Source organism: Phragmites australis, chromosome 17 (assembly GCF_958298935.1).
Source record: "Phragmites australis chromosome 17, lpPhrAust1.1, whole genome shotgun sequence".
Lineage (NCBI taxonomy): Eukaryota > Viridiplantae > Streptophyta > Magnoliopsida > Poales > Poaceae > Phragmites > Phragmites australis.
In genome coordinates this window covers 2,041,726-2,068,985 of record NC_084937.1, presented here as the reverse complement: position 1 = coordinate 2,068,985, position 27,260 = coordinate 2,041,726, and the positions used below count along the sequence as shown (strand labels likewise).

Here is a 27,260-nt window from a genome sequence, read left to right as displayed (position 1 = left end):
AATAAGGCGACGCGAACTTTTTCCCGAGCCCCTCCCACCTCGAGACGCGCCACGACCACCACCGCCGCCGCCGCCGCACGCCGCGTCTACTGCTCCTCCGCCTTGGCCTAACCCCGTCGTGGGATGCTAACCGCACTAGGCGTCGACGGATGCCCCCGGTCTGGTCCCCTCTCCAGCAGCGCGCACTAGGGACGTGATGCCAGATTTTGATTCCGCGCCGCCAGTGGCAATGGAGGAGGAGGAGGAGGAAGCGACGGCGGAGCGCGAATCCACTGCCGCCGCTGCTTCAGGTGCGTGCGTGTACACCCTCCACCTTGCCGTGTGTCGCAGCAATGCCAGCTCTCATTACTCATTAAAGGCTTAGAGCTAGGGTTTATCATATCAGATTGCGATGCGTGCTTCGCTTCAGTTCATGTTCATGCTCACGTGATTAGATAGATGAGCGTCCTCTTTTGGATGTCAATCGGGTTTTAATTTCCGTAGAGAGAGTGTTCTGATTAGAGTTGGTTTTCTGATCTTAGCATCGGAGGTGACACTAAAATGCAAGAAGAAGAACAAGGAGGCGAAGGCCAAGGGGAGGGGGATGGCCGAGCAGGAACCCACGTCCGCTGTTGTTTCAGGTATGTGTGACCCTCAGCCTTACCATGTCTCGCGGCAATTCCCTTGTTGGGGCTTAGGCTAGAGTTTACCATATCAAATTTCGATGAGTGCTTTGCTTCGGTTCATGTTCATTTTCATGTGATTACGTAGATGAGCATTCACTTCTTCAGCATGTTCGCACGGTTATTGCATTGCCAGATGCCATGTCAATTCGATCCCATTTCTAGTGTATGTATGTTAATTTCAGTGGAAAGAGCGTGCTCATGACAGTTAGTTTTCTGATTTTAGCATCGGAGGGGACACCAAAACGTAAGAAGAAGAAGGTGAAAAAGAAAAAGCAGCAGGAGCAACAGGAATGCCTACCTGGTTCTGATTCTGTGGCGGTGGCGGAGGAGGTGAAGGGAAGGGGGATGGAAGAGCAGGAAGCCACCAGCGCTGCTTCTTCTGGTATGCGTGCGTACGCCCTTTGACCTTGCGATATGTCGCAACGATGCTTAGGATAGGACTGATAGCTAGGATTTTTTTAACTAGGCTTCAGGTGCTTAGCTTCATTCCTTGTTTACCTTCACATGATTACATAGATGAGGGTTCGCCACATGCCATGTCGATTCGGTTCCATTTCTAGTGTGTTAATTTCTGTAGAGTGTTCTGATTAGAGTTGGCTTCCCAATTCTAGCATTTGGGGGGACACGAAAACGGAAGAAGAAGAAGAAAGAGGAGGCCAAGGTGAAGGATAGGGGGATATCGGAGCAGGAAGCCACCACCGGTGCTGTTTCAGGTATGTGCGCATGCATGCACCCTCGACCTTGCCATGTGTTGCGACAATTCTCTCGCTAGGGCTTAGAGCTGGGATTTATCATATCAAATTGTGCTGGGTGCTTTTCTTCGGTTTGTGTTCATGTTCTCATGATAAGATAGATTAGCGTTTGCTTCTCGAGCATGTTGTACAATGATTACATTGCCACACTATGGAGGTAGTGTCTGATTAGGGTTGGTTTTCTTATTTTAGCATCAGGGGGGACACCAAAATGTAAGAAAAAGGAGGTGAAGGTGGAGGAGCGGGGGATGGCGGAGCAGGAAGCTACCACCGCAGCTGTTTCAGGTATGCATGTACACAGTCGACCTTGCCATGTGTTGCAGTACTGCTTGCGCTAGGGCTTTGCGATGGATGCTTCGCTTTCAGTTCGTGTTCATGTCCACATGATTAGATACATGAGCGTTTGCTTCTAGAGCATGTTGTGCATCAATTGTATAGCCCGTCTGCCATGTTAATTCAGTTCCATTACTAGGGTGTGTCAATTCCTGTTAAGAGAGTGTTCTGATTAGCTTGGTTTTTCTGTTTTTAGCATCAGAAGGGTCATCAAAATGGAAGGAGGAGGTGAAGGCGAAGAAGAAGGGAATGGTTGAGCAGGATGTCACCACAGCTGCTGTTTCAGGTATGCACGTATACACTCGACCTTGCCATGTGTCATGTGCTTGCGCTAGGGCTTGGTGCTAGTTTTTTTGGATTATCAAATGGCAATGGTTGCTTCACTTCCGTTTGTGTTAGTGTTCACATGATTAAGTAGATTAGTGTTCTCTTCTCAACACTTGTGGAGCCACCCTGGGACCAGGGTGGGTTTTGGCCCCCAGTTCCTTCCAAAAACTTGTCTACTTCCTTCTAAGTACATATATTAATAAGACAATTAGTTGGTCCAATCTCTATGTCTGAATATGCAAAATAGCTCTGAAATACTCCTCCTGCACTTCCATCTATCATTGTTTCTTTAGTTTCTTTCCCCCAGTATTCTCATATTTCTTTCACAATCTTTCTTTTGTTTTAGATGACCTTGTACATATAGTTGCTTTAGTATAATTTTTCTGACGTAAAATAAACAAGATCATTCTCAAATATTTATATGATCACAAATTCCACCAACATTACATGGTTCATTTAGCATATTTGTGCAATAAAGTGATGAGTAGAACAACTCAGCCCCCTCTTGTGTTTGTCTCACCCTCCGCCATTGCTTCTCGAGCATGTCGCACAGTGATTGCACTGCCACATGCAATACCAATTAATTTCATTATTAGTGTGTGCACGCTCATGTTTAATTTCTGTAGAGACTATTCTGATTAGTGTTGGTTTTCCAATTTTAGCATCATCGGGGACACCAAAATGCAAGAAGATGAAAAAGAAGAAGAAGATGCAGGAGCAACTGGAATCCCCACGAGCATTGTCGGTTGTTGTTGCAGTGGATAAAATTGTGGTGAATAAATCTGGAAATGGCTGCGCAGATGGTGAAGGGGCATCAAGTGACGCTGATGTTAGTATGGATCCTGTAAATGGAGAGGATCCAAGTTGTGCTCAGTCAAAGGCAAAGGATGCTGATGATTTGGTGGAGAGTAAAGATGGAAAGATTGGGATTAAGAATTGCTCCAAGAACCGCGGCTCATTTCAGGAGAGCTCTGTAGGAAGAAAGAGACCAAAGAAAAAAAGGAAGCGGGGTTCATCCAACAGAGGTCCAGTCTTCTCGTCTCAGAATGGAGACAGGGTTGCTAAGCATGGCCTGGATTCTTCAACAGATCATGACCTTAGCTGCATATGCGCTTTGTGTTTAGTTCAGGCACACAAAGAGAAGGTTAGGAACATCTACTCAGCGAGAGGATCCCTGATAAGGTTTCAGAGAAAAAAACTTCTGATCCTGGATCTGAATGGTCTGCTTGCGGATATCAATCAAGATTACCACAATGCTCATATGGCACATGCAAAAGTTAAAGCCAAATTAGGTATTTGCATGTCTTTTTATTTCATACTGTTTTTTTTTTCTCGTAGGATCTAAGAATGTAAACAAAAATGCTAATTTGCAATGATTTGCTCTTGTGACAGTCTTCAAAAGACCATACTGCGATGATTTTTTGAGATTCTGCTTCCAGAATTTCGAGCTGGGAATATGGTCGTCAAGGAAAAGGTAATAATTATCACCCTCTGTTCTTTTTTTTACTTTGTCCTAGCATGGTGTTAACTGTAAAATTCTAATTCTCCAGGGAAAATGTTGATTCAGTTGTTAATATCCTTATGAGGGATCTCAAGCAGTACCTACTTTTTTATTGGGTACGTAATAGAAAAGCTGTATATTTCTACTTGTGGTCACAGACGTACCTTTTTTTTTTCTCATAGTTAACATTAAAGTAGAATGCATGGCAGTTCACTCAACTCATAATGCTGTGTTATTTAGGTCATTAAAAAAAATCTTTTTTAGCTCACTAAAGTACGTTTAGCCATTACTGGGCCTAATCATCCCAGCCATAGTTATTAGGACGTCGCAATATCATTGCTATATGCTGTGGCAGAGAATCGTGGCTCGCCACAGCTCGAGCCTGTCCGCCCCCAAGTCCGGGTCCAAGTCGGCCGCCCCCCATCCGCCTCGCTGCCAAGGTGGTTGCCCGCCCTTCATGACAGGGGTGTAGATCTCTATTTGTCTGCAAGCCGCCCACCCGCTTGTTCCTTGCTGCGCACGACGGGTTGGCAGCCCCCAATCTCGTGGCGCTGCGGCTTGGTCGCGTAGTTGAGGATGGGGGCCGCGGGTGGACTTTAGAGGTGGCAGTGGCGGTGCTTGGAGCTCGACAAAGGCTGAGGGCAGCGTCGATCGAAGGAGGGAAGGCCTAAGGAGTTGTAGACTTGGGGGTGGCGGTCGAGTGGGGAGTGCGATAATGGGATCTAGGGTTTTACTCGTGCATTTTATATGGTGCGTACATAAAATATTAGGGCTCACCTGTCATATTCAATATTAGGGCTTCGTACAGGGGCCTTGGCATGGGCTTGGCCCTGCTCTACCTGGAACCTGAGGTGAGTGTTACTCCTATTAACGGCCCACGTTGTCATCTCGCGGTGTTGCAGCTTGGCCGTATGTTCCTAATATCCTAGACTATGATGTGTGTATGGCGTCGCCATGCCCCGTGCCATAAGCGATATAAAGGTGTGAAGGTTGTGGGTCCCCGCGCATTGCCATACCGCCGTAATAACTATGGTCCCAGCATGGCATTTGGTGTTTGCATGGAAGCCACATTAGCCACCAGCCCAACACATAAGCCATTGGTAGCATGCAGGCATGCACCCATGGGCACTTTTTGCAGAACGCTCCCCTCTCCCCTTGCTTAGTCAATTTTAATTTCCCCCTGGACTTTATAAAACCAAACCGATATCTCGTTGCCCTCCCCATTTTTTTGTTGTGCCTTTCAGATTCTCCCTGTATTTTGTAATTATCAGATTATAGTCCCTTATCCCCGCTATATTTTTGTGCATGTTAAATTGCCCTCTGGGCTTCATAAATTTCAGAGTAAAGTTTATAAGGTTTGTGAACTTGGTGTATATTTGTGTTGCACTAATTAATGAACATGAAGCTTCAGTTTGTCATTTCGGCCAGCATTTGTGCACACACCAACATAAGGAAAATGAAAAGTAAATATTCACTGGCATGCCAAAAATTAGAGTTAACAAGTAGATGCCATGGCATTTCAGCACAAGTCTTTGAAGAGTTTGACATCCAGAGTGCATTTAACTTGCAGAAGCTAATTATCATAAGTAAAATAGCATATGGCGCCAGGAATATTTTTGCTGCTGGCTTGTAAAGGCTGAAAGTGTTGATAAATCCTCCAATGCTTTGTTGTTGTATGTGGTTTGATGGATACCTCCCCTTAAACTGTATGAAGCAACTTTTCTTCACAAACGAAACCTTTTCCTTGCAACAAAAAGAAAGATTTTCCCTGCTAAAAAAGGATCCATTCCCTGTATGTATCACTTTTTCCCACCATCCCTTGCTGCTGCTACTCTTGTGTTTCCGTGTTTCTCCTCTTCATCTTTGCTCTACCGACATGTGCTCCTCTTGTGGCTCTAGGTGGTGGTACTGCACTTATATGGATGTCAATGAATTCTGATTCTGGTAGAGGACCTGGCTGGTTGCCTGAGAATGTAATAAGTTAGTACATGTGCTGATAACAAATTGTTGCACAGAGTAGGGTATTATGGATCACCTCTTCCATCAGTGCAGGCATGCTAGTAGTGCTTTGTGGCTACATCCTACCAAAGGGTTTTAATCTCTAGGAAAGGATACTTACAACATTAATTTAGAGTCAGTGGAGAAATGCTTATGCAATGCCTAATCTTTACAAAAGTAGATGTACCTCAATATTGGCTAGTTCATTCTGCTCCCCACTTTTTTTTCCTGTGCACCCTTTTCCTGTTAAATGTCATCTTTTTCTTTGTTCCTTCACGCTTGAGTAGTGGACATCCTTTCCTGTTGTGGTTTGCACCATTGTAGAAGCCACAACCCATGACAGCTTCATGTTTAGACTAGAGAGCTTAGTACCCCCTTTACATCTCAACGGGCTGCTTCCTCCTACACTTAGGCCGTCCCACCTTTCTGTCATATACCGGAGAGTTCAGATTTGGTCCATGACATTTCACCATTCAATTGTCTCTCATGGGCCAAATGTTACAAAGTTTTGAATGAATCAAGTGACTAGCGTGCCGAAACCATATCCTTAGGCTGAATTCTCTCATGTCCAAAGCATGAAATGGCATGGCTGCATGAGATGCTGGTTAGCTGCCAACGTCTGCAATCACCCCTCTTGACTGCCAGGCCCACAATATACTAGTGTTCCTTGTTAGTCACCTGGAAGGCTGGAACACACCCTTGCCAGCAGGTAGAGTGAAACAAGTATTGTTTTATTGTTCAAGGTCTTTGTTCTTTCCATGTTTGTTATGTTGAAATCAGCCTAGATGTACACGCGAAAACCGTGGAAAACACCAGGAATTTTGTGCTGCAACGCTGCAGCTTTTTTGTTGCCTGTTCTCTCTCATAACAACAAGAAAGCAACCTCTTAAACCTGGCCTTAGTGTGGCTTTAATGGTCCTAATGACCTTAACAACGAATAAAAGACACTTTATTGATGGCTATTATAGGAAATAAACACACAAGATTTATTCTGACATTCTCCTCCTAAGTCTTGTTGCGCCTATTGAATTTGATGAAGACCGATCTTAGAACGAAGTTCATGAAACTTGATGTGGCCGAGCGACTTGGTGAAGATGTTCCTGAGTTGCTTCTTAGTGCGGATGAACTCGACGTCGATCAAGCCTTGATCTGCACACTCTCGGATATAATGATTATGTGTGTTGATGTGCTTGCTCCTGTCGTGATACATTGTATTTTTGACCAAAGAGATTGTGGACTTGTTGTCCACCTTCAGGGTTGGCGCATTGGGCTTTGAGCTGAGCATGTCACTCAGAAGCCGTGCCAGCCAAATGCCCTGACACGCCGTGTTTGGCCTCATAGGATGATAGGGCCACCACTAGGTGATGCCGGCGACTGCCAGGTGATGCCGGAGGTGCTCTTCCTATCATCGATGTCGCTAGCCATGTCATTGTCGTTGAAGCTCAGCAGACATAGCCACATGCTTTTCTTCCTAGCCGTGTAGAGAACACTCCATATTCTTGTCCCTGCAACATAGTGCAGTATGCGCTTGACATCGACGAGGTGCTCTTCGTGTGGTGCCTCATGAAGCGGCTAACGTAACCTACTGAGTAGGCCATGTCCAGTCGGGTGTGGAGGAGGTACCGGAGGCTCCCGACTAGACTTCGGTAGAGAGTAGCATCGACTAACAGGGATGAGCTTGACTTGCTGAGCTTGAAGCGTACCTCTATTGGAGTTTGGCAGGGGTTGCAGTCCACCAGTTCGGCCTTCTCCAGAATCTTAAACGTGTAGAAGATTATCCGAGCTTGATGCCGTCCGGGCTTTGGTGTTGCGTCTAGCTTTGCGTTCTAGGCGCACGGTGCTTGGCGAAGATCGTAGAACACTTTGTGGAGACACAACGCCTTGTTCTTGTGCTTGTTGTCGATGAAGCCGAGCGGTTGTGCGACGTATGCCTCCTCCTGAAGATCACCATTCAAGAATGCCGACTTAACATCCATATGGTGAACCTCCCAGAATTGATGCGTGACGATGGCGAGTAGGAGCCACACTGTCTCCAGTCGGATAACAAGGGCGATGACCTCATCGAAGTCCACCCCTGTCGCTGGATATATAGCCCTTTGCGACGAGGCACGCCTTGTACTTCGTGATGTCTCCACTCTCGTCGCGCTTCACTTTGTACACCCACTTCAGGCTGATCCCGCGGTGACCTGCAGGGAGATTGACAAGGCTCCAAGTCTTGTTGTCAGTAAAGGAGTCCATCTCCTGCATCGCCTTCCTCCAGTTCTCACTTTGCTCTGCTTCAGCAAAGGTGCTTGGCTCCTCGACGCTCATCATGTGAAGCTCGTAGAGGTCGAGTTGGCGCGGTGCGTACCCTTGTGGCGTGGTCGAACTGAGGATGTTGATGGTGCGGTAGCGTTGCGGATCATCTTCTTCAACAGCTGTGTCAAGCTCGGAGTCGTGCGTGGGTGGCTTGACATGCTCGATCACCATTGGAGTTTGATCTGCCACAGTGGTAGGTGTCGCCAGCGGAGGTGTTCGGCCATGGTTCGTGGAGCTCATACGTGTCTTGCACTGGCTCCCTGGTAGGGATGAAAACGGACGGGATAAATCCCGTTCCGTTCCGATCCGTTTTCTATATTTTCTTGTTCGTTTTCGATTCCGTTTTCGAAAGAAAATGTGAAAATGAAAACGGTTATGGGGTTTTTCCGACCGTTTTCGGATTTCCCGTTTTTAATCTAGAATTTCCCGTTTTTCTAATTGAGATCAAACTTCATAAATCATAATGTAGCCCACATACCAAGCCCGGCCGGCCAGTCCAAACATAACCTCTATCTCAAAGTTCAACCAGATCCCAGTGGTCCAGTCTCGGTCGGCTGTTGACCTACCGATGTTGTTCAAGCTCTTGCACCACCTACAATCCTAGTCTTTGTATGATTGTATGTTATGCCGAGTACTCGAGTTACGACATGATAGTTGTTTTTCAGTTGATACTTATGTCATTACGTGGTTCATCTGTGTATGATATAAATTACTTTTGTTGGTGTGAATTAATTATGTACCGCGTCGATGCTTAAAATCATTGTTCTATGGATCGATGTTCTTATTTTAAATTATCGGTTCTTGACTGATACCCGTATATTTATGTTCGGATTGGTTCGTTTTTGATATCCCGACATTCCCGAGTTCGTACCCGTTTCCGGCTTTCCCGTTTTCGATTCCGTTTTCGAGAGAAAATGTGAAAATGAAAACGGTTAGGGAGTTTTCCCGACCGTTCCCGTTCGTTTTCATCCCTACTCCCTGGTCACCATATACTCCATTGTGAAGGGGTCGTTGCTGTTCACCTCGTGCTCTGAGCTCCATTTCCACTACGCTGATTCGTCGAACATGACGTCACGTGCACGCGCTCGCTGATGGGGTCATACACCTGATATGCCTTGGACCTGCTCGTAGCCGATGAAGATCATGGGAGTGCTGTAGTCGTCCAGTTTCTTCAGGTGGGGCTTCATGTTCCTGACGTGCGCAGTGCTGCCGAAGGTGTGGATGAAGTGCACCGTCGGTGGCACGCCATGCCAGACCTCGTATAGTCTTGTCGTCGATGCTTCGAGTTGGTGCACGGTTGAGGATAAAGACGGCGGTAGAGACGGCCTCACCCTAGAATGTTCCAAGGAGGCCCTTTGCCTTCAGCATGCTTCTGGCCATGGCGATCACTGTTTGATTGCGACGCTCAATGACCTCGTTCTATTGCAGAGAATGGGAGGTTGTGAGCTGTTGCTGAACATCGTGCTCAGTGTAGTAATCCTCAAACTCCACCGACGTAAACTCGCCGCCATGATCGGTGTAGTACCTTAGCTTCCTTCCTGACTCCACCTCTGCTATGGCCTGGAATCGCCTGATCGTCGCCGAAGCTTGATCCTTGCTCGCGAGGAGGCTGAACCACATGACGTGGCTCAAGTCATCCACTAGCAGTAGGAAGTAGCAGCTACCGCTCGATGTTGTTGGTTCGATTGGCCCACAGAGGTGTCGCGCAGTGCCGTGCTTGCTCTGGGAATGAGCTCCGCCACCACATGCTGGTGAGGCAGCTGTCGCACACTTGATCCACCTGATTAATGTGTGGCAGCCCTCGTACCATCTCGTGTTGGGCGAGCTTACACAGAGCTCGAAAGCTGATATGGCCGTACCTAGCGTGCTAGTGCTAGGACTCGTTGGAGCTCCTCACCAACAGGCATACTGGGTGCACGATGTCGAGGCTAAGCATGTACATCCGGCTGGGGGATCACCTCATCCTCGCCAGCAGCTGTCAATCAGAGTCCAGGATCCATAGAACGCTATCGTCAACCAGCATGTGGCAGCCATTCTCGTCAAGCTACCTGATGCTAATGATGGTGGTGAGCTGGGGAATGAAGTACACCCCCGTGAGCGTGTGGTGCTCGCCGGGCTTGCAGGTGAACAAGATTGCGACGCTCGACCCGGTCATGTGGCTTGTGGCGTCGGTGTTGAGGTACCACATCTGATCGTCGTGGTCCTCTCGATCCAGCTGTGCGATTACCTTCGCCTCGACTAGCTGGAGAGGGTTGCATCGCAGTGGAGGGGATGCTGGCACGACGGGTTGCGGTGGATTGGACATGGCAGATAGCGCGACACAAGCCCTTGCCATCAAAAGCGTTGGCTTGTTGTCGTTGCCCTACGTCAGGTGAACCTCGTTTCGCTTCGGCTTGCTACGATGCCGTAGTTCCAGCATTGGTCCCGGCCACCTCTTGGGCCCGGATGTGTTGGCGTTGCCGTCGCGCGGACCATTGCTGCGATCGTGCCCACAGTTCTTGCCATGATGACGACGAGAGGCGCCATTTCCGCTGCTACTGGATCCTTCCTCGCCATCGCCCTTCTTCTTGGGGGCTAGCCACTCAGTGAGGAGTAGCTTCTGCCCGCTATTGCCGCCTGAAGAGCCGAGCTTGTACCTTGGCTCCATAGCGTGCAAGCGATTGGTTACCTTGATCAAGAGTGTGTTCAGATCAAGGAGGGTCTCAATGGAGATGGCGACCTGCTGGAGACGTTTCGAGATGAGTTGCAATTTTTTTTTCACCACCTCAAAATTAGTGACTTCATCCCCCAGACTCGGAGGTTGTTGGCAAGGTTCGTGATACTCATGGTGAAGTTGTTGGACTGAAATTGTACATATATGCTCAACTGAAATTGTACATATACGCTTATCTTATGGCCATAAAAGTCTCGATTTGGTAACATGGTATGTTCAACTGAAATTGTACATGTATGCTACGGATATAGGTTTTTTCTCACCTTTGCATCCTCGTCTCTAAGGCTAGCTCCAACGAGAGCGGCAAAACGCCCCGTATCACTGTGCCGATTGCCACTTTCGTCCTTTTGCCGATCGGAAGCGGGAGGAAAGCTCTCCAACAGCGCCTGTATCAACCGGCACAGGGATATGGGCACGAGACCCTGTCCGGCAAATTTGCGGAAGCAAAAGTGAGTCTATATCACTGTAGCTAGATGATGACTGTGGCTCCGAGGAAGGATGGAAAGTAATGTAAGGTAGGAAATAGGGTAGCTGCTGGAGTGACAAAAATAGGGGATACTGTAATAGTGTTAGGGGATGCTGTAACAGTATTATAGAGAATGAATTTTTAGAGTATTTGCTGGAGATGGTCTAATAGGATGAAGGCAAAAGTGACCCTTGGAATCATAGATAAGCCTGCAGTTCTCACCAGCAGTGGGAATAGAAATGACATTTGCCAAATAGAACACATAAACATAAATAAGGCATGTCTACTAGAGAAATGTAAACCTAGCATATCACAGGCTAAATAAAATAACTCTTTGTAAGGAAAGAAACATTTGAGCATACCCATGAAGCCAACAGGGTAGGTCTTGTTAGTCCGAACCTTCCCATTGACCAAACGCATGGCGTTGCATCAGGATGGAGATCACCTCACGATATGTGAGTGCATACATGAGCCTGTTCCGGAATATCAGAATCAGAGGTAGGCACTCCCTAGACTTGTGAGGCCCAGATGATGGCTTGTGGGCCTGACAAGAACACAAAGCAGCTTCAAGCATTACAACATTAAATAAGAAAATACTAACGAATGTTGGAGGCCACTTAGTTAAATCACAAAGAAGTGAAATGCATCAACTCACAAATGCTCTACTGAGCTTGTCCCAACATCTAGTGCTTGGGCGCATTGAGCCTCTTCAGATGCTTCTTCAGTCCCCTCGCCTGTTCAGAAAAAAACCCAGTATGAATATACCAAGCATTTTTCAACACAAAGTCATATAAGTTGTGGCATACAAATCAATACAGTTATGACAACAAGCTCCAAACTTTTTCAACATTATGGAAATTAAGTGGTAAAAATAACATGCTAAGAAGGTTGCAGCCAAATCACTGGCAAGCACCAACAATGCGTAAATCACTTCCCACAAATTCATAAAAGCCATCAAGGAAATAGACACAGACGATGCATCAAATAGAAGGGTTGCGTCAGTCTCACACCCACACAAGAATGTATAGTACACAACACAACATCATTTTCCAAAAACCAAATAGTTCCACTTGATCTTTTGTCTCCACCTTTTGCGTCAGATCATTCTACATCACTAACGCACATAAACGACACATCCGACCGCCGGGTTGTTTGCGGCATACTACACTACAAATCAAAGAACAAATAGGCACAACGCTACAGACTGAATTTCAAAAGCAACGGAACAAAAGAGGAGCAGGTCAGGAGAAGGCACGAGAGAGGCAGAAGCTAACGGGCGCAAGGGATCAGTTCTCACCATGGTTGCGACTCGGCGCGGGCGTGCGGTAGCTAGACATGCGGTAGCTCGGTGACTCGGCTCTGGGATGCGGATGGCTGGGTGGGGATCGATCGAGACTGATGGGAGATGGCGACTGTGCGTGGAGCTTCTGCTGAGCGCTCGAGCGGGCTTTTCTGCCGACCGGGCTGGGTTGGAAATGTGAGGTACTAACAAAAAAAGCCCGAAATTACAGGGTAGTTCTGGGCCTACCTGGACTACCCTGAAGCTCCGCCCATGGCGGCACGACGCAGAGAATGGTGGACAATGCCCAACCCGTCATCGCGGTAGTCATCGCCGCTAGGCTTGATCGCCTCCCAAAGACTCTACGCTAGCAGGTTGACACGCATCACAAGCACCCAAACAATGTAGTTCGTTCGGGTGAGCGTTGGATAGACCACCGAGCTTGACGCCTTCTTGACGACGTGCTGCACGACAACCTTGCGGCCACCATCGTTACGGTGCCGCGGTCTGCACGGAGGTGTCGGTGAGCTATGATGGCCTCGGCGTGGAGGAATCCTCTACTGCGTGCCCTTAGGAGCCCACGACGACATAGCAGCGCCTGGATTGACAACACAAGCTCTGATGCCAAATGTTGAAATCGGCCTAGATGAACACGCGAAAACCGTGGAAAACACCCAAGAATTTTGTGCTGCAACGCTGCAGCTTTTCTGTTGTCTATTCTCTCTTATAACAGCAAGAAAACAACCTCTTAAACCTGGCCTTAATCTGGCTGTAATGGCCCTAATGATCCTAATGACCTTAACGGCCCTAATGGCCTTAACAGCGAACAAAAGACACTTTATTGGTGGCTGTTACAGGAAAACGCACAAGATTTATTCTGACATGTTATCTAGTCAGTTGGATTGCCTGCTCTAGCTCTAGCAATAGACCACAACTGTATGTTCATCATCAGTGAACACATCCCACAGGCCACAGCTGGTACTAATCCTAACAATACCAGGAAAAAAAGAAATCAATGAATCAAGAACAGAATAATACAAATATGTTAGTTCTGACCTTTTGCCTGTCAGTCATGAGGGTCCAAGGTGTAGTGTTGTCTATACCTAAATTGTCAGGACCCCGAACCCGGGTTCCCCTGTGCCTCCTGTATCAGTCCCTGGATCAAGTAGCTGATACGCACAGAATTCAACAGAATGATATCAAATACATACTTCGAATATAAATAAGTAAAATAAATACCTGAAAAGAGAAAAGATGGTCTGGTGGAGAAGAATCCACAGCAGACCAGCCAGGCAGAAGAGCCTACAGCGCAGCAGAGCGAAACGGCGATGCAACCCAATGCCACAGGCAACTTGGGTGCGGACGCGACCTTAGACTTCTTCTCTTCGAATTCATCTGGGTTGAGGTTGATCTCCAACTCAACAATCTGAAAGCAACAAGACTGAGTACCTTTACTACTTCAAAGGGGTTGATAGATGCATAATGAATATTTCAAGGATAAGGCTTTACGGCATAGTTTTAAGCGTAAAACAGGTTTTATGCAGGTATCAAGTTATATTCTCCACTGTTAACCTTTTGAAATAAATGTAACAAAGCTTTTGAAAACAAAGGCAGGCATCTTCTGTTGGTACTGAGTATCACCTCAAGTCCCCAACGTATTAGAAGATGACCTGGTAGCAAAGCTTTCAAAACGGTTAAGAAGTAAAACGGTTCAGGCATCTTCTGTTGGTACTGAGTATCACCTCAAGTCCCCAACGTATTAGAAGGTGACTTGATAACAAAGCTTTTAAAACGGTTTAGAAGTAAAACGGTTCAGGCATCTTCTGTTGGTACTGAGTATCACCTCAAGTCCCCAACGTATTAGAAGGTGACCTGATAGCAAAGCTGTCGAAATAGTTTTAAAACCAAAACCAGGGTAACAAGTTGTATCTGGGGGTTTTCAGTCCTGGGAGGGGCTATACCTCACTCCACAGTCCCTTTTATCACATCTGGTGTACCTCTAGTACCACACAGCTTCTGGCGGATCGAGCCAGGAACCACATCACACGGACATCTAGTCCACACACTCACTCATCAAGACACACGCACCCGGAGTCTATTAAAGTGAGGTCAATGCTTTGCATGTCCATGACCGTGGACACGGCTATTCGAATAGGTTTACACTCTGCAGAGGTTGTACAGCTTTACCCATACGATATGCTCAACCTCCAACCGTTGCAAGCGGAGGAGCGAATCATACCGAGACTCTCCAAACACCTTTCCTGCCGGGCTTTTCCACGAGACACGCCAAGTTCCAGAGCTGCATGTTCCGAAGGTCAGCCTCCATTTTTAAGCCTAAGCCGGTCCCTGAACCTCCAAACAGCGGGACAGATAGACCCCTGGCTGCTCGTTGCTCTCAGCCTCCTGGTATGATGCCCAACTCAGTCCAGTGAAGAAAAAGTCAAGTCCTGCCCATACAGGACGCATGGTTGTACGGGATGGCTAAGCATGACGGCGCAAGACTCGGTCCTTAAGCGGCCGGGCTAGGCTTCTTCATGGGCAATGAATACCATCATGTAACTCAAGCCCTCATGAGCATCCTCCCCGGAGGACTACTCTACCTGCCCGCGCCAAAACAGTTTTCACCCATTTTTACACATCACCTTCCATGTCCCACACGACATCAAGGATTTCCCGATCATCACGGAATTCACAACCATCAAGAAAATATGGTATATGAGTTATCATTGATAACAGTAAATTGGTCTCCAAGAGAAGTGTTTTAAAAGCAATATCTTCGAGGAGACGTATTTTAAAAGCGACATCTCCGAGGAGATGTATTCAATCCTAAGCATGCTAGATATCAAGGTGTCGTCTATTGTTAATATATTTAACAACAGGTATTCCTAGGGTGATATGTATTCTGGATGATGACATGTATGGCATAGTAGTGTTGATAGGGTTAACTACTACAAGTAGTTTGAAAGAAAATGCAATATATAGCATATGCGATAAGAAGTTCGACTTTAGTTGATCATATATATTATTCGAAAACATAGGTTCAGTATGATCAAGGAAATAGGACTTGCCTTCTTGAAGGGCCAATTCACGATTGATCTTGTCTCTTGAGTTTCCCAGGGTTCTTCTTCATCGTTGGATCTTTCCTTCAGTTCCTTCCTCGCGTTCTTGCTTAGAACCTCGACTTCGAGCCTACGCAGATTAACGATAAAAAGCGCACAACGACTAAGCAATTGAACACCAAAACAAAACCAATGAAATACCAAAGCGGAAGGAGAACAACGGAGAAAACGACAAAAGCTAAACCTAGCGGAAGACGATCAGCAACTCTAACCAATACGAAACTAATACACAGAGAATAACGGAATAATCTAGCGAAGCTAGACTAGGCTATCAACCTAGTTGTTTTATCAACTTAAGAGAAAACCTGAACAAATCACGATTAACTAGGTGAACTCTTATTAGATTAACTATCGAAGGACGACAACTAGAGATTCTACGTGTAGGTGAGTGCACGTGTACATGCATAAATATATGTGTAATACTTATGTCTATATGTATGTGAGCATGTATACATATATGCATAAGTATAACTCTAGACAATTATAAGTGTTTAAGTGTGGAGATTAAATACTCCAATCTATAACACTAAAACATGGTCGCTTAGCAACTAACCTTAATTACCCAGTGTTGTTTAATTGCCACACTAATTAATTTATACTCTAATGCTATCATAAAAGCATACAAGCAATTAATTAATTAGGTTAATCTATCCTTTGAATCTAATTAATTAATTATCAAAAGGTTATTCAATTAATTAATTACCAATGATAAATTATTCTATCATATTTTAATGATTGATATTTATTTATTTAACAGCTACACTGGTTAACCTATTACATTTAATTATAACTAAGATTTAATCTATAAACTATCACATGAAATACCACATGAAATATCAATTTATTCTTAAGCACTTAATTGAAACAACATTTAGTTATTCTTATTAAGAAAAGGAATTAACCTTCTTAAACTAGGTTATCACAAGCGACTAATCTATGATTACAAGCTAAACATCTTTATGAAATTATCTAACTCACTTTATTTATTAAAAGACGATATCTAAATCCAGACTAAACACCGCAATACAAATAATTACCAAACGAGAAAATTAAACGAACTCCAAAACTTACAAGATTTGGCATGGAGGTAGATTATGATTTTATAGGAATATCGGCGAAAGAATCACCGAAATCGGAGTTGAAACGGATGAATTACGGAAGTCGGAAGTTTTGCGGAAAAGGAAAATCCTAAAAATTGAAAAGGACTACTGTTTTATAGACTTGGTCTACGGGATTCGTGAACCGGAGGAGATTTGTGAGTGGGTGCATGGTGGACAGGATTGATGGACCGGTGGGGTGACTGTTTGGTGAACTCAGCTCGTGGTTGTGGACCGGAAGGGTGGCTCGGTGTACGGTCCACCGTGGACCGAACGTGTGGACCGGGGAGCTTGCCCGGCCACTGGGGCCCACGTGTCGGCGTGAGAGAGGTGGGAGGGGGGAAGGATAAGCACGGCCGGCTCCGGCTGGGGATTTTTCCCGTGCGGCACAGAGAGAGAAAGGGAGAGGGGAACCGGCGGTCAGAGGGGAGAGAGGGAGGCGGCGGCGGAAGAAGCGGCGGCGGAGCTGGCCGGCGGAGCAGGGGCGGAGCTTCCCGGCGGTGGAGAGAGAGAGGGAAGGGAGGACAGGCACCGGCCGGGTGAAGCAGGCGGTGCCGGAGAGAGGGCCGACGGGGGTTCTCGGCCGGGGAAGCGGGCAGTGCCGGAGGGAGAAGGGGAGCGGAGGGAGGCGGTGACCGGCGGGGACGGCGCGGCGGCCAGGCGGCACGGCGCACGCGGGCGGCGGCTGTGCGCAGCGCGGCTCAGCTGGGCGCGGCCGAGCAGCGCGACAGGCGCGTAGGAGCGGTGACCGAGCGGCCGGCAGGGCGGGGCGGGTCAGCGCGAGCACGCGGCGTGGTGGAACGCGGCGCGCGGACAGCGCTCAGGAAGGGAGCAGCACGGTGGCATGGGCGGACTGTGCGCACGGGATGGCGGCGCGGCGCACGAAGGCGCAAGCGGCGCAAGGCGATGGCGCGGAAGACGCGCGGGCGGCTGCCCTGAACAGAGAGGGGGGAGGCGAACCGAGCAGGGAGCTCACCTGGACGGCGCACGGCGCGACGCGGCTGAGCGACGGCAGCGGTGCGGCACGACGAGGCGCGCGGGCACGACGGTGGCGCGTTCGGCACCGAGCACGGCAACGGTGAGCAGGGTGGCTCGACGCGACATCGCAGCTGAGTGGCACGGCGTAGCGACGACAGTACGGCTGCGCGCGGATGAACAACGGCGCGGTGGAGTACACGGCGGCGCATGTGCGGACCAGCTCGGCGGCAGCGGTGGCAAGACGGCGCCACGGCGGAGGAATGCGCAGGCGCATGGGAAGGGAGCTCGGTGGGGTGCCTGTGTGTATGTATGCATGTTTGTGTGTATGTATGCTTGTGCCTGTGTGGGGAAGCTTGCTGGTGAAGCAAGGAGAGGAGAAGATGGAGCTTGCCATGCAGTGGAAGGAACGAGAGAGAGCAGGGCATGGGGATGGGCTTGCGGTGGTCGGTGTGATCTTTGCAGGGAGAGAGAGGAAGGAGCTGGAAAGGGTGGTGGCCGGCATGGGTGCTGGAGAGAAGGAGAGATGTGAGAGAGAGAGATATTTTGCGTATGAATATTGATTCAATTTGAATGCAATTGAATCAAATGGATTTGTGATAATTCAATTAAATATATTGAATTTGAAGTGGATTGTGTAATTCAATTTGTATAATTTGAATTGGTAACCGGGTTTGGAAAGATTCAAACGAATGTGTTCGAATTAAATTGGATTGGCATAATTCAAATTAGATTTGAATTAGAAATGGATTTGATATGAGATTCGAATTTGGATTTGAAATGGAGTTAGGCATAATTCAAATAAAGGTATTTGAATTAGGAGAAAGTTTAATACTTGAAGCTTCGGGATTTGAGAAATGTTTGAATTTAGGAGAATTGAATTCAATAGATTTCGAAAGAATTGAATCAAGATTGGGATTCGAACTTTAGAGACATTCAAATTCGAGTTGACCAAAGCTACTTGGGGATAATTCAATGGAATAATTGAGTTATAGATTTTAGCTGGATTGGAAGCTCGATCTTTACGAATTGATTTGGATTAGGAAATTACCGAGAAGAACTAGAATAGATTCGTACTGAGAAGCATTCAACACTCGAATCGCCACACAAAGAACCATAAGAACAATAAACCAAAATGCATATGCTCAATTTATGCAACGATTAATTTAGAATTTAACTTAGTGATCTTTGGAATACTTAGCCAAAATAATATATTTGAATATATACACACAAGTATATACATCAAATATATATATCCTTGGTTTTATACTAGTTTAATAATTAGAAAAAGTTTTAATTTGGAGTGAATTTTGCTATATCTTTATATGCTAAAATTCAGGGTGTTACATAAATCATCCCTAAGCATTTGTAAGAACCATTTCTGGGAGGCCCTTGTCTCCACTTCCACTGCAGCCATGGCTATTGGCTAATGGGAATATGCAATCTTTCCAGTCAATCCCAACAGCTGTCAACAAGTGCCCTCCAAATTGTCTTGATGTGGCAACCATCCAAGCAAATTGGAGGCCTGCAGCCACTCAAGAACCCTCGCTTGTAGGCATCTAGTGAGATATACACGGTACTTAAGCATCCATTCACCATGTTTAAGAAAAAGCAGCTACATGTATTTGACCTCCTCAACTCAGTTACATAGTCCCACAGCTGGTTATGTCGTGCATCTTCATCCCCTTATATGTACTGTTCTTCTAGCCCTCGCAAGCTTGCTTCTAGAGTCATGTTGTGTTCTCCACAATCTTTGCTAACTTACTCAGACTCATCCTGTCATCTGCTTTGAAGTCCTCAACATACCTTTCAGAAAGGTACTTGACTATAAAAGGCTTCAACTCCCACTCTTTTACAGTTATGCTTGTCCACATAAGTCTTGATCATGAAAGATTTGGGGTATGTTTGGTTCACTACCACACATTGCCACACATCTTTGCCAAACCATGCCTAAGGTGTGGTAAACAAATTGTTCACCACACCTTAGGCAAGGTTTGGCAAATGTACCAGTCTATGACAGGTGGGGCATAAGTGCGGCAAACCACAGTTGTTGCAGAGAACCAAACACATGCCAAACGGTTGGTGTGGCAATGTTTGGCAACCAACCAAACATGCCCTTGGCTGTCTGCTATCTGTGGTGGGTCTCCTGCACTTTGAAGCTTCGACGCCATGGCTTAGAAGTCAGGCCTCCAACCAGCATCGAGCATCCCCAGCAGCATCCTGCTTTCACCCTGCACAGAACACCGTTGAACCCGACCTGATTGCTGACTCCACGCCCTGGCGCTGTCTACACGCACTGGCCATCATTGAGGCAGCCCTGGTTGCTGCCGCCATAAGGGCTACTAATGAAATGTGACTAACCAGTTTAGGTTTTTTTTCCTTCTCTCTTTTTTTGCAAAAGAACGTCTAGGGCACCCCTTCACTGAGGTGGACTCCACATGAGCATTTCAGCCATGTTGGCCTGCTTACACCCATTAATGACTCACTAAACGTACTTTCCAGTAATAAAGATGACACAACACAGCAAGTTGAGTGACCCGCCATACATTTTCCTCTTTCCACTAATATGGTAATGGAAGTTATGCAATGTGTGCTTTGCGTCTCTAGCTCATTCTCAGTTATCAAATTTTTTTTTGGTTGTTTGATGGAGGTTGGCCTGTGACAATTCTTGTCTTTTGTTTGAATGCTATCGTCCACATTGCCATATTGTATTTTGTTGCTTTCTATATTTTGGTCGCGAGTAACTCATATAGTAATGGTTTTTATTACTCTTATTGACCAGGACATGTCTAGTTGCACTGTTACTGGATGTAACACAATTGACAATAAGCACAAACCTTTAGTACTGAAGGAACTAAAGAAATTGTGGAATAAAGAGGATCCTAATCTTCCATGGGAGCAGGGAGAGTTTTCACCTTCAAATACATTACTTGTTGATGATTCTCCCTACAAGGCTCTGTGCAATCCAGTACTAAGTTCAACCCTTGTTCATATATCTGTGATTTCTGTTAATCTTAAGGCCCATATCTTGTAATTCATGCACTTTGCTTTTGTTATTTGTGCTGTGCAGCCACATACAGCCATTTTCCCCTACCCCTACAGTTACCTTAACCAGAGGGATGATTATTCATTGGGTATGCATCAGCACTTCACAATATTGTTTACTATTTTGTAATCTTATAGATTCTAATGTTCTGTATACAGGACCAGGAGGAGATCTTCGTATTTACCTAGAGAGACTTGCTGCTGCAGACGATGTTCAAGTTTTTGTTCGGGATAACCCATTTGGTCAGCCCTCCATTAAGGAGAGTGATCCAAACTGGAATTTCTATGTGCAAATAATTGATAAAGTGGAGAAGTCTTTATCTTGAAGTGCAATTGTGCATGGAGGTTCAATCTGCTAAAGTTTTGTGTTCGCATGTGTTGCTTGGCAGGAATTTTGCGTTGGGCCAGTGCAACTACGTGTAGTCTAGTTTAGTGATTGTTGTGTCATAGGCGGGATGAGGTTGCTGATTCCAAATTTTGTTACCTCTCTGTTGCTCCAGAAGATGGTACAAGTTTGCCTGTACTATAAGTATGCCTTAGTGACGAAACTATCATTGCCCTGTATCAAGGATTACAGGGTTGTAACTGTTAGTTTCAATTGGAAATTTTGATGACTATGTTGTAAGGATGTTCCAATTTTTGTGGAGGTGCAGTCTCTTTTGCCAAGTCTTGTAATTGTTACAAAGTCATTGAATTCTGCACCAGCTCCACTGTTTATTGCCAATGGCAGAACTGATAGTATCATTGCAAAATAATATTTTTGTTCATTAAAGAGAAATATGACTTGCCAATGACACAACTGAATTCTTCATCAACTCGATTACTTTTCGCTCACTGTTTTGCTCTTTAATGTCCATTGTGGAATACCATTTAGAGATGAGTACCTGTTGTGAAAGACAATTCCAAGAGGCCGACATATTCTTGGCTTATTTGCCATGATGGTATTTTGTGGAAGTAGCAACATTTGTGCCCTCAAGATTCTGAATTCATGTAAAATCTGTCCTTGAGACAGGTAAACATGCTTTCAATTATTGGCAGCATGCTGTATGGACCAGCAGGTCAAATCTTCAATGTAATTTATCAAGCGGGTGACAAGAACAATGCAAATTTGAACCGTGCCATGATGGGTCATCTTTGCCGTTTGATTGATGATTCGGAAACAAAGGAGATTCCTCTTTTGGGTTGCAAGTATACTTAGTCGAATGAATGGGTGTAGCATCTAGGCCCTTAGGTAAGTGGTAAGTGTTTCGGTGATTAATGACAACCATATTACTGTGACTAACAATTTGTTTTGAAGGGAATCAAAAATTCAGTATACAATGACATTTGGTTAATCTTGGTCCCTAAAAGTGCTTATATGGACAATCAAAGGACATATGCTTTAAGACTAAGGATCTTCTAGTTCTAAGTATCACAAAGGAGATGAAGGATACTTAGAGTAGTATAGGTCTTCTTTTTTCTTTTTATCTTTTGACCGTACTATAAAGGGGGGCTAAAAGTAGTAGCTTGACTTAGTGAGTCTAGACGTAGATGATGCACACTTGTTAAATTCTAGCACTAGGTAGAGCATACAAGTCCATGGTGAAGCTATCAAGGAATTAGAGCTCAAAGAGAGTTGAATTGGACAAGTTCACAAAACATTTATTCACCGGATTATCCTCTGATGGATGTCTAATACTCACCGGATAAACACTAATTGAGGCATCCGAATTATATGAAAAAATTCAGAAGTGTTACACCGGAATATCCGGTGCTGAAAGTCCGGTGACCACCGGAGCTTTTCCAGCAAAGAAAATTTTCGGAGAAAAACAATTTTGTACCCACCGGATTATCCGGTGAATGCATAATATGAACACCGGACTATTTCTTGCAGAGAGCATTGCTTCGGGCCACAGTGGAAAACTACGTTCACAGGATTATCCGGTGACTTAGCTGGCAGACCACCGGAGAAATGTTGTGAAGAAACTCAGACAAATTGAACTCACCGGATTATCCGGTGGTAGCAAAAATATCACCGGAGTATTTCTTGCAGAAGGTTCTGAAATTCGAAGGGTCGGGTGAGTTGTACGCACCGGATTATCCGGTGTTGACTGTTGTTCACCGGAGTTTATCACCGGACAAATGTTGCCGTGCAACGGCTAGTGACAGCTGGCTCTGGGTTTGAACCCACCGGACTATCCGGTGATCTTAAGGATACAGCCAGCGGATTATCCGGTGATTACAGAAAAATGAGAGTGGTTAGCCAACGACTAATTTTTGATCTCTAGGCTATAAATACCCACTCAGTTGGTTTCTACAGCTGCTCTTGCAACCCTGTAGCAGCTCATACACTTGGTGTGTCATTTAGAGGCAAGAGAGGGAGCACTTGTGTCCATTTTAAGTTCTTAGTTGAGGATTAAGGACTTCTTTGAGTGCTTGGAGAGTAACAAGTGTGCATCTAGCTGTTGTCTAGGTTTGGTCTTTGTCAAGTGAAGCTTGAGGCTTGTTACTCTTGGTGGTTGGCAACACCTAGACGGTCTTGGTGATCGGAGGATTTCTCGGTGAGCTCTTGGAGCAATTGTGGGAGCCCCGAAAAAGAGGATGTACTTGGTTTGATACCCGCCAATCCGGAGATGGAGAAAGGGTAATCAAGAGGGAGCACTTGAGCCTTGGTGACTCAAGGGGGAGCGACATCCTTGGTGGATGCTCCAACGAGGACTAGGGGGAAGTGCTAACTTCTCGAAACCTCGGGAAAAAATCGGTGTTGTCTTCTCCGACTCTTTACTTTCTTGCATCTTATTTTGAGCTTTGTTATTATTGCAAGTTCTTCTTAGGAATTGTCTTTCTTAGTTAATTCTTGCGTGGTTAGCTATCTTGTGCTAGTTAAAATTCCTTACTTGCGTTTCTTATAAGTTTTATTTGGTCAAGCAGTAGTTAATTATTGAAAAAATTTAATATCCCAATTCACCCCCCCCTCTTGGGCTATTCGATCCTTTCAATTGGTATCAGAGCCACGTTCTCTTGATAGGCTTAAAATCCTAGAGAAATGGCCCCGGGGAGCGGAAGTAGCGTGCCAAGGTTCGAGGGAAAGAACTTTGCTTATTGGAAAGTTCGCATGGCGAGCTATCTAGAGGCTATTTCCCCCGAGTGTTGGCAAGCAACCTCCGTTGGGTTTGAACAACCTTTTACCGAACAAGAAGTTAGGTGGAATGCTAAGGCTAAGAATGCTATATTTGAGGGAATTAGTGAAGAAGTTTTCTCTAGAGTTAGAAGTAAGGAATTTGCTCATGACATTTGGGTCGCTCTTTGTGAAATTCATGAGGGATCTAGGAGAATTCGTGAAGAAAGATATCATGTGCTTATGAATGCTCTAAATCAATTCAAGATGTTTCCAAATGAATTATGCAATGACATGTATTCTCGTATGAACATGCTTGTGGAAGAAATCAATTCTCTTGAGCTCACTCAATTGTCCGATGGAGATGTTATTCGTAGGATCTTGATGGTACTTCCCAAGCCACAATACAATATTGTTATCTCTCTTCTTCATGAAAGAGACATCAATGACATGACCATCACAGATGCCGTTGGAAAGATATGTGCGCATGAAATGTTCTTGTTTGGAGATCATGAGTCCTCATCCAAGAAAAATCTTGCTCTCAAAGCAAAGATGGTCGGCAACAAGAAGAAGAAGATCAAGCTTCCTTCATCATCAAGTGAAAGTGATGAAGATGACGATAATGATGAACATGATGATGATGACTCCGACACCGAGCTTGCTCTTCTCATGAGAAGAACCACAAGGATGATCTCTAAGTTTCAAAAGAAGGGCTACAACTATGATCCCAAGAAGAACAAATTTCGTCCAAAGAAATTTGACAAGTTCGGTGGTGGAGACAAGAAGAAGTGCTACAATTGTGGTAATCTTGGTCACATATCATATGATTGTCCTCATCCTGATAAGAGAAACAAGAACAAGTCCAAGAAGCTTGATGCAAGTGAAGATGAGGACAAGTACAAGAAGAAGGATCAAGATATGAAGAAGAAGAAGCTCTTTAACAAGAGAGGTGGAGGACGTAAGGCCTACATTGTTGGTGAATGGGTCTCCGGTGAGAGCTCAAGTGATGACTCAAGTGATAATGATGACAACAACTTCGCGGGTCTCGCAATCGTCAATGATGATCCACCTCTACCTCCACCACCTATGTGCCTCATGGCAAAAGGTAACAACAAGGTGAGTAGTGAGGAAGATGATAGTAGTGATGATAATGGTCTTTCTCCTAATGATCTATCTAAGCTAATGAATGACTATGCTGCTATCATCAAGAGGCAAAAGGCTAAAATCAAGTTGCTTGAAAATGCTAACTCCATGCTTAGTTCCAAACATAATGAGTTGCTCACTAAACACAATAATTTGCTTGGAAAATATGATGAAGTAGTTGAATCCAACAAGTCTCTTAAAGCAAGTAACTATAAGCTAAAACTTGAGCATGATGGCCTAATATACAAACACCAAGAACTTGAATATGCCTATGATGCCATTGATCGTAGCTTGGATGAATTGGTTGATAATGATGTAGTTAAGGTCAATGCATCTACCTCTTGTGATGATCTTCTTGATATATCATGTGATATTACATCATCATCTAAGACTAACCATGCAAGGGAGCAAGAGCTTCAAAGTGAAATTGCAAGTCTCAAATCTTGTGTGGCCCGGTTGACTAAGGGGTAGTACAAGCACAAGGAAATCCTCATGATGAATGCTTTGTACTTCAACAAGAAAGGACTTGGATGCTTCCCCAACCCGGTAAAAAGGGTCATAAAGACACCGGAGATCAAGAATTGTTTCATCAAAGAAGTTGGTTCATATTGCCAACATTGTCAAGTCACCGGACACCACACAAGGGAGTGTCCAATTCCTACCAAACCTCTCCCTATTTTGCCTTCTAAATACAAGTCCACATTTAATGATCATCATTTTCTATTACATAAGCTTAAAAATGGTAAAATTATGGCAAAATTCATTGGAACTCAAGCTAAGGGCAAACTTCCTAGGCAACTTTGGGTGCCTAAATCTCTCGTATCTCACATAAAAGGTACCAAACTTGGTTGGGTACCTAAACAAAAGGCTTGATCACATGTGTGTAGGTGAACTACAAAGCCGGTGGAAAACATTGGGTGCTTGATAGCGGATGTACACAACATATGACCGGCAATGTAACGATGTTCACCTCGCTAGAAGATGAAGTGGATAATCATGATAAAGTCACTTTTGGTGATAACTCTAAGGCAAATGTGGTAGGTTTGGGTAAGGTGGCTATCTCAAAAGATCTCTCTATTTCCAATGTTCTTTTAGTAGAATCACTTAGCTTCAATCTACTCTCCGTAGCTCAACTATGTGATTTGGGTTTCACATGCTTGTTTAGTGATGTTGATGTTACCATAACAAGTAAGAAGCATAATGACCTAATATTCAAAGGATTTAGACATGGGCATATCTATCTTGTGGATTTTTCCTCTAATGATGCTAGCTTGACTACATGTCTCTTCACCAAGACATCTATGGGTTGGCTTTGGCATCGTCGGCTTGCACACATTGGGATGAGCCAACTCAAGAAGGTATTCAAAAATGGGAAGGTGGTTGGTGTGAAGGATGTGATTTTCGAGAAGGACAGGTTGTGTAGTGCGTGTCAAGCCGGAAAACAAGTTGCAAGTCCTCATCCATACAAGTCCATGATGTCTACGTCAAGACCCTTGGAACTTCTACACATGGACCTCTTCGGACCAACTACCTACAAAAGTCTTGGTGGTAATTTATATTGTCTTGTCATTGTTGATGATTATACAAGATATACTTGGACTTTCTTTTTAGATGACAAAGGAAAGACCGTTGAAATCTTCAAGAAGTTCGCAAAAAGGGCTCAAAATGAGTTTGAGTCCATACTTGTGAAGATCCGGAGTGACAATGGGACGGAGTTCAAGAACACTCAAATTGAAGATTTTTGTGAAGAAAGAGGCATCAAACATGAGTTTTCATCAACCTACACACCTCAGCAAAATGGCGTAGTAGAGAGGAAGAACAAGACCTTGATTACACTTGCAAGAGCAATGTTAGATGAGTATGGTACTCCGGAGAAGTTTTGGGCGGAAGCAATCAATACGGCATGCCATGCTTCTAACCGAGTCTACCTCCATCGACTATTGAAAAAGACGCCATACGAGCTTCTTATTGGGAGAAAACCCAATGTCTCTTACTTCCGGGTGTTCGGGTGTAAGTGTTTTATCTACAAGAAAAAGGAACGCCTAGGCAAGTTTGAAAAACGTTGTGACATTGGTTTTCTTGTTGGCTATGCATCAAACTCCAAAGCATATCGAGTATTCAACAATGCCACCGGCTTTGTTGAAGAAACTTGTGATGTGGAGTTTGATGAATCTAATGGCTCCCAAGGAGAGGATATTTCTTGTGATGATGTAGGTGATGAACCCTTGAGAGATGCAATGAAGAATATGGCAATTGGGGATATCAAGCCTAAGGAGGACGATGAAGATGTACCCTCTACTTCAATACCACACACCTCAATGGCACCACAAGTTGATAAAGATGAAGACAAAGATGATCAACCACTTCCATCACATGATGTCCATATCTCTCAAGAGGAAGCTCAAGCTCAAGCTCAAGATGTTGGATCACCACAAAATACACCTCAACAACC

The 27,260-nt window shown here is 45.2% G+C and overlaps 1 protein-coding gene across 4 annotated transcripts; it reads left to right on the top strand.

Moving 5' to 3' along the window:
• On the top strand, positions 1–21,367 carry LOC133897116 (uncharacterized). 4 transcript variants are annotated; one of them, XM_062337690.1, is made up of 12 exons: positions 1–290; positions 522–620; positions 889–1,047; positions 1,277–1,378; positions 1,616–1,702; positions 1,953–2,036; positions 2,740–3,369; positions 3,470–3,551; positions 3,628–3,694; positions 20,306–20,491; positions 20,594–20,657; positions 20,728–21,367. In XM_062337690.1, the coding sequence occupies exons 1-12, from the start codon at positions 197–199 to the stop codon at positions 20,892–20,894; spliced, it is 1,821 nt and encodes a 606-aa protein (XP_062193674.1). In that variant the 5' UTR covers positions 1–196; the 3' UTR covers positions 20,895–21,367. The 4 variants fall into 4 exon arrangements, with proteins under 4 accessions (XP_062193674.1, XP_062193672.1, XP_062193673.1 ...); XM_062337688.1 differs by having other exon boundaries at positions 2–290; positions 1,947–2,036; XM_062337689.1 differs by having other exon boundaries at positions 2–290; positions 1,610–1,702.
• The last annotated feature ends 5,893 nt before the right edge of the window (positions 21,368–27,260 follow it).